This window comes from Oncorhynchus masou, chromosome 5, assembly GCF_036934945.1.
Source record: "Oncorhynchus masou masou isolate Uvic2021 chromosome 5, UVic_Omas_1.1, whole genome shotgun sequence".
NCBI lineage: Eukaryota > Metazoa > Chordata > Actinopteri > Salmoniformes > Salmonidae > Oncorhynchus > Oncorhynchus masou.
The window spans coordinates 80311019-80327163 of record NC_088216.1 but is presented as its reverse complement, the minus strand read 5'-3'; the positions used below and the strand labels follow the sequence as shown (position 1 = coordinate 80327163).

The 16145-nt window shown below is 46.9% G+C and overlaps 1 protein-coding gene across 5 annotated transcripts in view; it reads left to right on the top strand.

The window, feature by feature from the left end:
• Positions 1–16145, top strand: part of LOC135540344 (protein kinase C and casein kinase substrate in neurons protein 1-like) — a 59475-nt gene that overhangs the window by 26736 nt on the left and 16594 nt on the right. For 2 of the 5 annotated variants that reach the window (XM_064966939.1, XM_064966940.1), the window contains exons 1-3: positions 3574–3834; positions 12345–12474; positions 15302–15458. In XM_064966939.1, the coding sequence (XP_064823011.1) occupies positions 12415–12474; positions 15302–15458 (217 nt within the window). In that variant the 5' untranslated portion in view covers positions 3574–3834; positions 12345–12414. Of the gene's footprint in view, positions 1–3573; positions 3835–8206; positions 8468–12344; positions 12475–15301; positions 15459–16145 lie in introns of those variants that run through there. The other 3 variants (XM_064966935.1, XM_064966938.1, XM_064966936.1) reach the window with 3 other exon arrangements.

Below are 16145 nucleotides of genomic sequence, written 5' to 3'. Positions count from 1 at the left end.
TTGAGGAAGTGTACAAGTCTGCTGTTAATGATAATGCAGAGGATTTTCCCAAGGTTACAGTTGACGCATATTCCACGGTAGTTATTGGGGTCAAATTTGTCTCCATTTTTGTGGATTGGGGTGATCAGTCTTTGGTTCCAAATATTGGGGAAGATGCCAGAGCTAAGGATGATGTTAAAGAGTTTTAGTATAGCCAATTGGAATTTGTTGTCTGTATATTTGATAATTTCATTGAGGATACCATCAACACCACAGGCCTTTTTGGGTTGGAGGGTTTTTATTTTGTCCTGTAACTCATTCAATGTCATTGGAGAATCCAGTGGGTTCTGGTAGTCTTTAATAGTTGATTCTAAGATCTGTATTTGATCATGTATATGTTTTTGCTCTTTATTCTTTGTTATAGATCCAAAAAGATTGGAGAAGTGGTTTACCCATACATCTCCATTTTGGATAGATAATTCTTCATGTTGTTGTTTGTTTAGTGTTTTCCAATTTTCCCAGAAGTGTTTAGAGTCTATGGATTCTTCAATTACATTGAGCTGATTTCTGACATGCTGTTCCTTCTTTTTCCGTAGTGTATTTCTGTATTGTTTTAGTGATTCACCATAGTGAAGGTGTAGACTCAGGTTTTCCGGGTCTCTATGTTTTTGGTTGGACAGGTTTCTCAATTTCTTTCTTAGATTTTTGCATTCTTCATCAAACCATTTGTCATTGTTGTTAATTTTCTTCGGTTTTCTATTTGAGATTTTTAGATTTGATAGGGAAGCTGAGAGGTCAAATATACTGTTAAGATTTTCTACTGCCAAGTTTACACCTTCACTATTACAATGGAACGTTTTACCCAGGAAATTGTCTAAAAGGGATTGAATTTGTTGTTGCCTAATTGTTTTTTGGTAGGTTTCCAAACTGCATTCCTTCCATCTATAGCATTTCTTAATGTTACTCAGTTCCTTTGGCTTTGATGCCTCATGATTGAGTATTGCTCTGTTTAAGTAGACTGTGATTTTGCTGTGGTCTGATAGGGGTGTCAGTGGGCTGACTGTGAACGCTCTGAGAGACTCTGGGTTGAGGTCAGTGATAAAGTAGTCTACAGTACTACTGCCAAGAGATGAGCTATAGGTGTACCTACCATAGGAGTCCCCTCTAAGCCTACCATTGACTATGTACATACCCAGCGTGCTGCAGAAGTTGTGACCCGTTTTTGTTGGTTATGTTGTCATAGTTGTGCCTAGGGGGGCATATGTGGGAGGGAATGCTGTCACCTCCAGGCAGGTGTTTGTCCCCCTGTGTGCTGAGGGTGTCAGGTTCTTGTCCGGTTCTGGCATTTAGGTCGCCACAGACTAGTACATGTCCCTGGGCCTGGAAATGATTGATTTCCCCCTCCAGGATGGAGAAGCTGTCTTCATTAAAATATGGGGATTCTAGTGGGAGGATATAGGTAGCACACAGGAGGACATTTTTCTCTGTTAGGATCATTTCCTTTTGAATTTCTAGTCAAATGTAGAATGTTCCTGTTTTGATTAATTTAATGGAGTGAGTTAGGTCTGCTCTATACCAAATTAGCATACCCCCTGAGTCCCTTCCCTGTTTCACACCTGGTAGTTTGGTGGATGGGACTACCAGCTCTCTGTAACCTAGAGGGCAACCAGTGGGTCTGTCTCCTCTATACCAGGTTTCTTGCAGGATGACAATGTCTGTATTACCAATTTCTTTGGTGAAGTCCGGGTTTCTGCTCTTCAGGCCAAAGGCAGATGACCTCAGGCCTTGGATATTCCAGGATGATATAGTGAAGGCTTTTTGTTCCAGAGTGTCCAATGTTGTTTGTCATGGTTTGGCCTCAGGCCAGTAAGTGTGAGCAGAGCCTGCTGAGCATCTGGTACATGCCATTGGCTTGGGCGAGTGTGAGAGTGGGGGTTGGGACTGTTTGCCCGCTCACTACCTGGGCGTATGTGTGGCTTCCATGTTGAGGCCCTCTTTGCGGGGGTGGGGTGCATGGGGTGGGCAGGAGTGGCATAGGTCTGAACTGAGGGGGCCTAAATGGGGTGTGGGCATGGTTGACGTGGGGGGGGTGTTGATTGGTTGGGGTGGGGGTGTGGATGTGTCTGGGTGTGCGGTGGTCTGGATGTAATTCCTCTTGGCGTGGGTCCTCTATGTGTAGGTCCAGGGGGGAGGGTCCTGCAGGTCTGGGAGGGTGTCTCGCTGGTCTGGGTGGGGTGTCTATTGATCTGTTGCTCCTGTGTGAAGTGTTGGGGATATGTCCTTTAGAGTTCGGGCAAAGGTGGGCACTGCTGCCTTGTAGAGGTGGACCTGGTCATAGAGGCTGTTCAAGTCCAGGGTGGAGTGGTGGGCCAGGAAAACGTTTGGTTTTGAGGCACAGTCACGGGAAATACTTGTGTTTACCCGCTGTATTGTGGCAGGGTGGAAGTCTTTTCGTGGTAGCAGGGTGGAGATAACCACTTGTGCATTGGGGAAAGTAGAAGAAGCCTTTTCAATCACTCCCTTCAGTGCTGTGGCCACCCTTTCCTGCTGTGCTCTCAGGTCGTTTGTGCCTGTGTGTATTATTATGTGGCTAGGTGAGCCTAGTTTGGCCTCAGACAGAAGGTCTAGGGCGCGCTGGGTGTTTAGACACCAGAGTTTAGACACAGTGTTTGGGAAAAAAAATATTCTTCTATATATTTCCCATTTGAGTCCATAAGTAGTACAATCTGTGTCTTGTGTTTGTCCTCAGTGGGTGTGGGGGGGTTGTCAGAAGGGCTATCAGGGTGGCTGACAGGGGGGGTGCTCAGAGGGGGTGAGAGCCGCTGGGCTTGGGGTTCTTCATTTGTCTGTTCTGCTGTGATGTCGACTCTATGGTCAGGGTCTGGTGTGGACTGTTCTGCTGTGGTGTCGAGACTTTTGTTGGGTGCTGAGGTGGGCTGTTCTGCTGGCTTCTCTGTGGGGGTGTCCACCTCTCTCTCTCTCTCTCTTTCTCTCTCTCTCTCTCTCTCTGTCTCTCTCTCTCTCTCTGTCTCTCTCCCTCTCTCTCTCACTCTCACTGTCCCTCCTCTCTCTCTCTCTCTCTCTCTCTCTCTCTCTCTCTCTCTCTCTCTCTCTCTTCTTTCTCTCTCCCCTCTCTCTCACTCTCACTCTCTCTCGCTCTCTGTCTCTGTCTCCCTCTCCTTCCTCCTCACTCTCTCTCACTCTCTGTCTATCTCCCCCCTCTCTCTGTCTCATTATTAATTGTTCCCTGTGTTGCTTCCAGTGCCAATCTTTTGTTTTGGGGAGTTGGCCAAGCACTCCCTTCCCAAGGAGGAATCTGTAGGGAGCAGCTCTGTTTGCTGTCTCCTTCGCTGTTAGTCAACTGTGAGGTCACCTTTAGAGTGACTCATGCTTTGCTCTTATCAATTTTACTTTTTTATCAATTGGACATTGCTGGTGTGGAAGGCCACTGCAGCTCCCTTCAGCTGTGTTCATCTGGGGAGTGAAGTGGGCTGGGCAGAGCATCAGCATAGTTTTCATGGGAGTTTCCTAGGGAGGGACAGGTTAGGGTATCCTGTTATTGTTGGGAGAGACCCGAGTGAGCCAGGGCATTTTAATGGCTGTGTTTTGTTGTAGGAAGGTGTTGTCTGGTTAGTTAGTGTCTGATCTGTTTCTGCTTGGTGTTAAAGTACAGAGAGAGGGAGAGGCTGTGTGTGTCAGAAGGAGGAGTCCGATGTAAGATGAGGCTATAGATGAAGTGGTTGGACATTGATCAGGGTTTATAGAGTGGGTGGAAAATGCAACAGGAGTTTTGTTGTCTTCTTGGATGTCTCTACAGTCCTACAGCCTTCTGACTGGAAGACGTTGCATAGAAAGGTGAGTGGAACAATGGAACTAAAGACTACAGTCAGAAAACAAAACTTGGTATCTGGAGCCTAAAAGGGTTATTTGTGTGAAAGGTTATACCTGGATTGAAACCAAAAAGTCTTCACCTATCGGGGACAGCCGAAGAACAGAAACCTTTTACATTTGATTGTTGACAAACTCATATACTCAGCTGGCTCACGGTGACAGACTATGCCATTCTATTGGTTGACTCACAGTGACAGACTATGCCATTCTATTGGTTGACTCACAGTGACGGAATATACCATTCTATTGGTCTGTGCGTATAACCTATTATTTTGTGTAGGGCGATCTGCCAGCATATTTGCTGGCTTAGAATATCAGAACCCCAGAAATTATTTGAAAAGGCCTGTAAAATCAATTCTAATCAAACCAAATACTGCCATTAATTGTGTATCTTAAGTTTTATAAATTAGATTTGCATACAATGCTAAGGTAGTGATAGTTGATAAGATGACAGCACTCCTGATTGAGACTGGCAGTGTGTCTGTACTGTATGGTAAATGATATGGGATGAGTTGGAGCTGTGGGACCCTGGCGGAGGCCTCGAGGTGTGTAGAGTTGGTCATTGCTCCTATCTGTTTACACAGTACGACTGAATAATTGATGATGTCTACTGTCTCTGTATGTAGAGCAGGAATATGATGAGATCATCACGATGCAGTGTCTCTCCTGAATAAAACGAGTGCTGCATATGACCAACGTCAGATCCTAGATCCTAGATCCTAGATCCTAGTGAAGTGGGATTTTTGGCGTATCAGGGGCAGCAACAGTTGGGTACTGGAGGAACACAGAGACAGTGAGGAAAGTGTGTGTGGGTGCGTGCGTGTTCATGCGTGTATGTGTGTGTCTGTTATCTTTGGGCGAGGGCATTTTCGGAGATCTACTAGGTCTCCACTCCCATTGGGTGCGTTATAGGTAGGCCTATTTGAAATAGCTTCCTTACCTCTTCTGTCAGACTGAAAACCTCTTGTTGCTGTCGGTGTAACGATATTTCATGTCTTCCCTGGCAGTGCCGCTTCGCTGAACACTGTTTTAGAAGCCTTTCACAAGAAGGTTAAAACAAGACTGGTGGAGATGAAGACATCAGGCACAGTGGTGCTTTCTGTCTGTTGTCTTTCTGTTTGGTTTACAGAGTGACATGAATGAATAAGTGAATGAATGAGGGTACTTCTCTCTCTCTCTCATTTCTTAGCCGGGGGAGAAACATTCGATAGTATGATGCCTTTCCGTTTCTTCATGACCTTGGAGTGTATCACTATTAAATGTTACTTTATACGTTGTTATAAAGCTACAGTATATGAACCAGTCCAATGTGTCAAGAATGGACGACAGCCATTTCAACAGATGACATCTTACGGCCATTCACAGTAGTGCTTCAGAAGGACGGTTGGACAGTCTACACCTGTTTTAAAGTGGAATACAATGCAGCCTAATGAATATGAATCAGTGTTGAGCCTGCCTGCTCTGACATACTCTTGTAGCTTACGCCGCCATTCAGACACAAGGCAGTCTCAGGGTAACAATGACAAATGATTCATATCTAATCAAACCAGGACATGTTAGATTTACTGTACAACCACAGACTTCATGTCATCATTTGTCAGGGTACCTTAGTAGCCTGACCACAGAAAGCATGTTTGCATTCATGTTTCGTACTCTGTAGGTTAACAGTTGGCTTAAGTTACCTGGAGGATTTCAAATTTCAAATAGGCCTATATTTTCGTAGGTTTCCATTTCCAATAAATGCTGTGTAGTTGGTATGGCCCAGTGGAATTGGGACTTAGTTGGTATGGCCCAGTGGAATTGAGACTTAGTTGGTATGGCCCAGTGGAATTGGGACTTAGTTGGTATGGACTGACACAGTTACCTTCAAGGGAAATGACCAAAGCACATAGATTGAGGGAGTGTTTTATGTAAATGTCAGCAGTACAGTGAAATACTCCTTTGAACTGGACATAACAGCAATTCATTCAGTTGTTTTGAAAATAGCTTTTTTTAAGAGAATAGGACTACACTTTGACTTTAAAAGCCCTAAGATAAAGTTGTTGTTATCAGTTTGCAGTTCGGTTGTTTCCTGAATATTTCCTCGACCTGTACTCGAGTGCCTGCAGTCAGAGAGATGTGTAGGCAGCACACTGAGTGTTTATGATGAATAGCTGTGGTGCTGCCATGGGTTCTGAGATATAGAGGCCCTGTCCTTTACTGCAGTGGAATTTGACTGTGGCTGGGAGCTGTAGCTGTGGCCCCCTTATTTCACCACTGCCCCCCTCCCCCACTCCCTCCCCTGTCCTGCCCTGCTCAGCATCACGCTGTCTAGCGCCCTACCCAGTGACGTTTAATCACCTCTCATCTCATCCCCTCCTCTCTAGCAACGCGGTCTACACAGGAAAGCACTACTGGTTACATTCACAGGAATGGCATGATATTACACAGGTCTATCAGCTGTTGTAAAAGCCTCGTCATGTTACCCTTTGTTCTGGAATGTGCTGCCAGATTTTCCTGGCTGCTGATCACCCTCACGTATGACTGTCTCATCATAGCACCGACTTGCTCTCTTGGCTTCATGAATATTCAAATCAGGGTTTTATTATTGGCTTTCTGTCTGCATGGCAACTCGCAAATCCGCCTTTGAATATTAGATGAGATTGATAATACACTCTATTTTTCTCTTGAAGTGGAGTCAACCTCTTGTGTAATAATAATAATAATTGTAATAATAATACATGCCATGACCCCAAATCAAATCAAATGTTATTAGTCACATACACATAGTTAGCAGATGTTAATGCGAGTGTAGCTAAATGCTTGTGCTTCTAGTTCCAACAGTGCAGTAATGTTTAACAAGTAATCTAACAATTCCCCAACAACTACCTAATACACACAAATCTAAAGGGGTGAATGAGAATATGTACATATAAATATATGGATGAGCGATGGCCGAGCAGCATAGGACAGGTGCAATAGATGGTATAAAATACAGTATATACATATGATGTGAGTAATGTAAAATATGTAATAAGAGGCATTGTTTAAAGTGACTAGTGATCCATTTATTAAAGTGGCCAGTGACTGAGTCTCAATTTAGGTGGGCATCTGTCGTAAAGGTCACACCTGTACAATTTACTCTCTCCCTCCATCTTCAATCACCTCTACCTTCTGCTCCTGTATTCTCCATTTCTGTCTGCTTCTCTGTTTCCTCCTCACTGTGTCTCACTCTCTTCCCTAGCTACACATCAGAGGCTCTTCACACTATATTTCCCCACCTCCATGTTCCCTGTCTCTCCTTTAACCCTCACCGTCTCTAGTGCTATCAATCAATGCAATCCTGTGCCCTCATGATGCCATGGTTAGTACACCCCCTCATCACCCCCACACCCTTCTCCTCATCCCCCCCCCACCCTTCCACTCATCCCTCGTTTCTCCTCCCCCCACCCTTCTCCTCATCCCTCGTTTCTCCTCCCCCCACCCTTCTCCTCATCCCTCGTTCCTCCTCCCCCCATCCTTCTCCTCATCCCTCGTTTCTCCTCCCCCACCCTTCTCCTCATCCCTCGTTCCTCCTCCCCCCACCCTTCTCATCATCCCTCGTTCCTCCTCCCCCCACCCTTCTCCTCATCCCTCGTTTCTCCTCCCCCCACCCTTCTCCTCATCCCTCGTTCCTCCTCCCCCCACCCTTCTCATCATCCCTCGTTCCTCCTCCCCCCACCCTTCTCATCATCCCTCGTTCCTCCTCCCCCACCCTTCTCCTCATCCCTCGTTCCTCCTCCCCCCATCCTTCTCCTCATCCCTCGTTTCTCCTCCCCCACCCTTCTCCTCATCCCTCGTTCCTCCTCCCCCCACCCTTCTCATCATCCCTCGTTCCTCCTCCCCCACCCTTCTCATCATCCCTCGTTCCTCCTCCCCCCACCCTTCTCCTCATCCCTCGTTCCTCCTCCCCCCACCCTTCTCCTCATCCCTCGTTCCTCCTCCCCCCACCCTTCTCATCATCCCTCGTTCCTCCTCCCCCCACCCTTCTCCTCATCCCTCGTTCCTCCTCCCCCCATCCTTCTCCTCATCCCTCGTTTCTCCTCCCCCACCCTTCTCCTCATCCCTCGTTCCTCCTCCCCCACCCTTCTCATCATCCCTCGTTCCTCCTCCCCCCACCCTTCTCCTCATCCCTCGTTTCTCCTCCCCCACCCTTCTCCTCATCCCTCGTTCCTCCTCCCCCCACCCTTCTCATCATCCCTCGTTCCTCCTCTCCCGTCTCCCTCTGAGAGTCTCTTTTCTCTTCCTCCTTGACTGAACCATTCAAGCAAAACACCAGAGGATTATCACTCAGCCATTGAGAAACACACACACACACACACACACACACACACACACACGCTTTCACTCAACACGTTGCCTGGCCAGAAGTGTCTGTGCTCTTGGATAAGACCGTGTCTGTTTGTTGATGGTGTATGATGTGATGATGCGAGAGCTCAGCTGTCTGAGGAAACGGGGCTCTGAGCTGAACAAAAACAAAGGGCGGGAGGAGAGAGAGGAGTGGAGCCCATGTGCCTCAGAGCTGGAGCTGTATCTGTAGCTAGCCGTCGTGTCTCACTCTGCTAATGGAGGACTGGGGGTAAGGCTTTTGTTGTTAGGACGGAACGGACGGAGGTAGTCTGCCTGCGTCCCTCCTCTTTTTGGGTGCATTCATTTGCGGTCCTTTGTCTTGGCTATAGCCTAGAGTGGTTTCTCACTGTCTGGTTATTGCAGTTGGTTGATGTGCTGGTGTGTTTGAGGTTGAGGTGCGCGAGCGTGTGTGTGTGTGTATTTGGTTATCTGTGTGGAGATGGAGAGCCCTAATGAAATATGTGTGTTGTGATCTTCTTCATAGTGTTGCTGGGGTATGTAGAGGAGAAAAAGGTACTTCATGTTCGTTTCCATGGTGATTTTGATGAGACAGCAAGAATGGTTTGTTACTGGACTGACTAGATGTTTAACTGGACTGACTAGATGTTTAACTGGACTGACTAGATGTGTTCTTTTGTGTAAAAGACTAGTAGGCCTTAATACATTAGAATTGTGATCAATTTCAAGTATTGATTTCTGTACATATTACAATGGTTTAGGACAGGAAGAATTTCTAAATATGCTGTCTGCCAGAAAGATAGTAACGGGTGAGGAAGCGTGAGGTGGTGTTTGTGTGTATACACTACCTTCTAGCCTTGTTCCCAGACAGGACTGTCCTACACTAGAACAAAAGCCTCCTCTTGATGGATTAACCAACTGTGGTGCACACCCAGCTCTCACACATTCCCAATGCAGCCGAAGCCTTTTTTGTGTTTCAACCAAAGCCGTTCTGCTCACGTTTTGTCTGGGGAGAAACTGCATTTTGAAGTCTGTATCGCTCTCTTTCTCTCTCTCGTTTTCCCTCTCTCCTTCTCCCAATTGTCAAAAGTATTTTCCCAGCCATTAGTTTAGGACGGCTGAGGTGACCCAAATACCCATGCAGTGCCCCCACCCCCCCACCCCCACTCTAAAGCAGAGCCCTCTATTGTCTCTCCGCGGCAGCGTCACAGGGCCTTCGTCCTCGGGAGTGGCTTAAAATATTTGTATTTTAATTTTGCCCTTATTTTACCATGTAAGTTGACTGAGAACACGTTCTCATTTACAGCAACGACCTGGGGAATAGTTACAGGTCGTTGCTGTAAATGCGACATACAGGTCTTGGTTTGGTGAAGATGTGTTATTGTTATTGGGCTCGCAAGGGGCGCAGCGGTCTAAGGCACTGCATCTCAGTACAAGAGTTGTCACTGCAGTCCCTGGTTCAAATCCAGGCTGTATCACATCTGGCTGTGATTGGGAGTCCCATAGGGCAGAGCACAATTGGCCCAGCATTGTTCGGATTTGGCCGGGGTAGGCCATCATTGTAAATAAGTATTTGTTCTTAACGGACTTGCCTAGTTAAATAAAAGGTTACATTTTAACAAATTAAAATACATTGTTATTGTTGGTAGCAGACTGCCATCAAGAGACATCCGGTCGCTCTCTTGGAGTCCAATCTGGAAGTTGTAGGCTCTACTGCCATAGGCATTACAGAATATGATATTTGCCTTGATTAAGGACTCAACCAACAAGCCGGTGGTCTCTCTAGCCACAACACCGTTAGTGGAAACCATTCTCCATACTAGCATGTTACCCTTTCTACTCAGCGCTGGGTTAATATGACAAATACTAAAGTTTGAGCATGGATAGACTGTTATTTTGTTCTGAGACAAATCATTCCTCGTGGAGTCTGAGGTGTTTTTTAATGACATATTGGTCACATGCTGTGTAAACAACAGTGAAATCCTTGCTTACGATGAAGAGAGAAAAACTGAACAAATATAGAAAGATAATAAAACAAGAAATGGGCTACCAGTACCAGAACAGAGGGAGGGTTGCTGTACCAGTACCAGAACAGAGGGAGGGTTGCTGTACCAGAACAGAGGGAGGGTTGCTGTACCAGTACCAGAACAGAGGGAGGGTTGTTGTACCAGTACCAGAACAGAGGGAGGGTTGCTGTACCAGTACCAGAATAGAGGGAGGGTTGCTGTACCAGTACCAGAACAGAGGGAGGGTTGCTGTACCAGTACCAGAACAGAGTGAGGGTTGCTGTACCAGAACAGAGGGAGGGTTGCTGTACCAGTACCAGAACAGAGGGATGGTTGTTGTACCAGTACCAGAACAGAGGGAGGGTTGCTGTACCAGTACCAGAACAGAGGGAGGGTTGCTGTACCAGTACCAGAACCGAGGGAGGGTTGCTGTACCAGTACCAGAACAGAGGGAGGGTTGTTGTACCAGTACCAGAACAGAGGGAGGGTTGCTGTACCAGTACCAGAACAGAGGGAGGGTTGCTGTACCAGTACCAGAACAGAGTGAGGGTTGCTGTACCAGTACCAGAACAGAGGGAGGGTTTTTGTACCAGTACCAGAACAGAGGGAGGGTTGCTGTACCAGTACCAGAACAGAGGGAGGGTTGCTGTACCAGTACCAGAACAGAGTGAGGGTTGCTGTACCAGTACCAGAACAGAGGGAGGGTTTTTGTACCAGTACCAGAACAGAGGGAGGGTTGCTGTACCAGTACCAGAATAGAGGGAGGGTTGCTGTACCAGTACCAGAACAGAGGGTATGGTTGCTGTACCAGTACCAGAACAGAGGGTGGGTTGCTGTACCAGCACCAGAATAGAGGGAGGGTTGCTGTACCAGTACCAGGTCAGAGGGTATGGTTGCTGTACCAGTACCAGAACAGAGTGAGGGTTGCTGTACCAGTACCAGAACAGAGGGAGGGTTGCTGTACCAGAACAGAGGGAGGGTTGCTGTACCAGTACCAGAACAGAGGGAGGGTTGCTGTACCAGAACAGAGGGAGGGTTGCTGTACCAGTACCAGAACAGAGGGAGGGTTGCTGTACCAGTACCAGAACAGAGTGAGGGTTGCTGTACCAGTACCAGAACAGAGGGAGGGTTGCTGTACCAGTACCAGAACAGAGGGAGGGCTGTTGTACCAGTACCAGAACAGAGGAAGGGTTGCTGTACCAGTACCAGAATAGAGGGAGGGTTGCTGTACCAGTACCAGAACAGAGGGTATGGTTGCTGTACCAGTACCAGAACAGAGGGTGGGTTGCTGTACCAATACCAAAACAGAGGGAGGGCTGCTGTACCAGTACCAGAACAGAGGGAGGGCTGTTGTACCAGAACAGAGGGAGGACTGTTGTACCAGAACAGAGGGAGGACTGTTGTACCAGGACCAGAACAGAGGGAGGACTGTTGTACCAGAAACAGAACAGAGGGAGGACTGTTGTACCAGGACCAGAACAGAGGGAGGACTGTTGTACCAGAAACAGAGGGAGGACTGTTGTACCAGAACAGAGGGAGGACTGTTGTACCAGAAAAGAGGGAGGGCTGTTGTACCAGAACAGAGGGAGGACTGTTGTACCAGAACAGAGGGAGGACTGTTGTACCAGGACCAGAACAGAGGGAGGACTGTTGTACCAGGACCAGAACAGAGGGAGGACTGTTGTACCAGGACCAGAACAGAGGGAGGACTGTTGTACCAGAAACAGAACAGAGGGAGGACTGTTGTACCAGGACCAGAACAGAGGGAGGACTGTTGTACCAGGACCAGAACAGAGGGAGGACTGTTGTACCAGAAACAGAACAGAGGGAGGACTGTTGTACCAGGACCAGAACAGAGGGAGGACTGTTGTACCAGGACCAGAACAGAGGGAGGACTGTTGTACCAGGACCAGAACAGAGGGAGGACTGTAGCTTCTGTTGCTCTTCAATCATCAGTTGTCTCACATCTGTTTGGGCTGAATGCTATTTCATGGCATTATAAAGGACAACTTTAATAGTTTGTTTTCAATTCCCACAGCAAATCTCTGAAATGGCCTTTCACTGTATTTTTTGTAGTTTGGATGAATGCAGCTGACCACATTGTATTGCTATTATTAATTATCCTCTTTCTCCTTCCCTCAGTGCCTGAAGACCAAGACTCTGCTGCAGACTCCCAAAACCTCCTCACGTCCTCTCTGCCAAATCTAGGATCATGTCGGGCACCTATGACGAGTCGGCCAGCCAGGAGGATGGCACAGACAGCTTCTGGGAGGTGAGAACAGACCACACCTGTTTGGAGATATATTAATATGTAGTCAAACATGCATCCCTTTCAGTGGAACTGGGATTTGAACCAGCAACTCCAGGTGTCCACACTTTGCTGGCACTGCGTCACCCTCTTTTGGCTTTGCAGCAGAGCTGGCAGCGTGACAGGCCGCTGACTAGGGCTACTGATGAAGGAACCTCAGACTATGGGCTCCTTTCAAAATGGTCTCATTTTCTGTTGGATATAGAGTAGCTGTGTTCCTTGTTGTCCTTTCCCCTTGTCAGCTGTGTACTTTGTGTCAGTGTCCATGTCTCCTTTTCTGTCTATGTCTCATGTTTTCAATTATTTTATTGCTTCTCACTGTATCACTCAGGGAGACACTGACAATACCGTTCTTAAGGTGGCACGACAATGATCACTCAGTACGGAGACACTGACAATACCGTTCTTAAGGTGGCACGACAATGATCACTCAGTAGGGAGACACTGACAATACCGTTCTTAACTTCTTGAAACTCCCCATCCCGGATCCGGGATTGTGACTAAGCCTCAGGCTCATTAGCATAACGCAACGTTAACGATTTCTGAAAATCGCAAATAAAATTAAAATAATGCGTTTGCTCTCAAGCTTAGCCTTTTCTTAACAACACTGTCATCTCAGATTTTCAAAATATGCTTTTGAACCATAGAAATTGACTAATTTGTGTAAGAGTATGCAAAGCTAGCATAGCATTTTGTGTAGCATGTAGCACGCAACATTTTCACAAAAGCCAGATAACCAAATAAATAAAATCATTTACCTTTGAAGAGCTTCTGATGTTTTCAATGAGGAGACTCCCAGCCACATACCAGATGCGCAGTGTTTCCTGAAAGCGTCTGTGTGTAGGAGAAATCGTTCCGTTTTCTACATTGCGCCTGGCTACCGAAACGAACCGAAAATGAAGTCACCTACAACGTGAAACTTTTTCCGGATTAACTACATAATATCGACCGAAACATGGCAAACGTTGTTTGGAATCAATCCTCAAGGTGTTTTTTCACATATCTCTTCATTGACATGCAGTTCGTGGAAGCTTGCTTCTCTCTCTGTGCCCCATGGAAAAATACTGGCAGGTGACTTTTGCGCACCAATTTCGGCGCAGGACACCGGGCGGACACGTGGTAAATGTGGTCTCTTATGGTCAATCTTCCAACGATCTGCCTACAAATACGTCACAATGCTGCAGACACCTTGGGGAAACGACAGAAAGGGCAGACTCATTCCTCTTGCGTTCACAGCCATATAAGGAGATCATGAAAGACAGAGCCTCAAAAATCCTTGTCATTTCCTGGATGCCAAGTCATCTTGGTTTTGCCTGAAGCTCACGTTAAAGGGCACGCACAGAGAAGATATTTGTATTTCTGGACACGTCAGAGTGTTTTCTTTCGAACAGTAGCAATTATATGCATAGTCGAGCATCTTTTTGTGACAAAATATCTTGTTTAAAACGGGAACGTTTTTCTTCCAAAAATGAAATAGCGCCACCATAAGTGTAAGAGGTTAAGGTGGCACGACAATGATCACTCAGTAGGGAGACACTGACAATACCGTTCTTAAGGTGGCACGACAATGATCACTCAGTAGGGAGACACTGACAATACCGTTCTTAAGGTGGTACGACAATGATCACTCAGTACGGAGACACTGATAATACCGTTCTTAAGGTGGCACGACAATGATCACTCAGTAGGGAGACACTGACAATACCGTTCTTAAGGTGGCACGACAATGATCACTCAGTAGGGAGACACTGACAATACCGTTCTTAAGGTGGCACGACAATGATCACTCAGTAGGGAGACACTGACAATACCGTTCTTAAGGTGGTACGACAATGATCACTCAGTACGGAGACACTGATAATACCGTTCTTAAGGTGGCACGACAATGATCACTCAGTAGGGAGACACTGACAATACCGTTCTTAAGGTGGCACGACAATGATCACTCAGTACGGAGACACTGACAATACCGTTCTTAAGGTGGCACGACAATGATCACTCAGTAGGGAGACACTGACAATACCGTTCTTAAGGTGGCACGACAATGATCACTCAGTAGGGAGACACTGACAATACCGTTCTTAAGGTGGCACGACAATGATCACTCAGTAGGGAGACACTGACAATACCGTTCTTAAGGTGGCACGACAATGATCACTCAGTACGGAGACACTGACAATACCGTTCTTAAGGTGGCACGACAATGATCACTCAGTAGGGAGACACTGATAATACCGTTCTTAAGGTGGCACGACAATGATCACTCAGTAGGGAGACACTGATAATACCGTTCTTAAGGTGGCACGACAATGATCACTCAGTAGGGAGACACTGACAATACCGTTCTTAAGGTGGCACGACAATGATCACTCAGTAGGGAGACACTGATAATACCGTTCTTAAGGTGGCACGACAATGATCACTCCGTAGGGAGACACTGACAATACCGTTCTTAAGGTGGCACGACAATGATCACTCAGTACGGAGACACTGATAATACCGTTCTTAAGGTGGCACGACAATGATCACTCAGTAGGGAGACACTGATAATACCGTTCTTAAGGTGGCACGACAATGATCACTCAGTAGGGAGACACTGACAAAACCGTTCTTAAGGTGGCACGACAATGATCACTCAGTATGGAGACACTGACAATACCGTTCTTAAGGTGGCACGACAATGATCACTCAGTAGGGAGACACTGACACCACTGTTCGTGGAACGTCACATTCTTAAGGTGGAATGTTTTGAATGTAATTGAAATGCCTCTCATTCTGGTACCTATGAAAGGTGGGAAACTATAAGCGTGCTGTGAAGCGGATTGATGATGGCCACCGGCTCTGCAATGACCTGATGAACTGTATACAAGAGCGAGCCAAAATCGAGAAGGCCTACAGCCAGCAGCTGACCGACTGGTCTAAGAGATGGAGACAACTGGTGGATAAAGGTACGAGGGGAGAAGGGGAGACACACTCAGCAGCTCACAGTGGATTGCCATCTGTAGGAGCATGCTTTAAAAAAATAATAAACTCCTTCTAGTTTTGTCATGGGAGTGCAGCGAATGCAATGTGCAGGATATTCATTGAGTCTGAGTAATACCATCTGTTTCTCAAAATACTAATGGACCTCCCTCTTCTCCCTCTCCCTCTAACCCTGACCCTCTTCTCCTTCTCCCTCTCACCCTACCTCTTCTCCCTCTCCCTCTAACTCTGACCCTCTTCTCCTTCTCCCTCTAACCCTGACCCTCTTCTCCTTCTCCCTCTAACCGTGACCCTCTTCTCCCTCTCCCTCTAACCCTGACCCTCTTCTCCTTCTCCCTCTAACCCTGACCCTCTTCTCCTTCTCCCTCTAACCCTGACCCTCTTCTCCTTCTCCCTCTAACCCTACCTCTTCTCCCTCTAACCCTGACCCTCTTCTCACTCTAACCCTGACCCTCTTCTCCCTCTCCCTCTAACCCTGACCCTCTTCTCCTTCTCCCTCTAACCCTACCTCTTCTCCCTCTCCCTCTAACCCTGACACTCTTCTCCCTCTAACCCTACCTCTTCTCCCTCTAACAATGACCCTCTTCTCCTTCTCCCTCTAACCCTACCTCTTCTCACTCTAACCCTGACCCTCTTCTCCTTCTCCCTCTAAC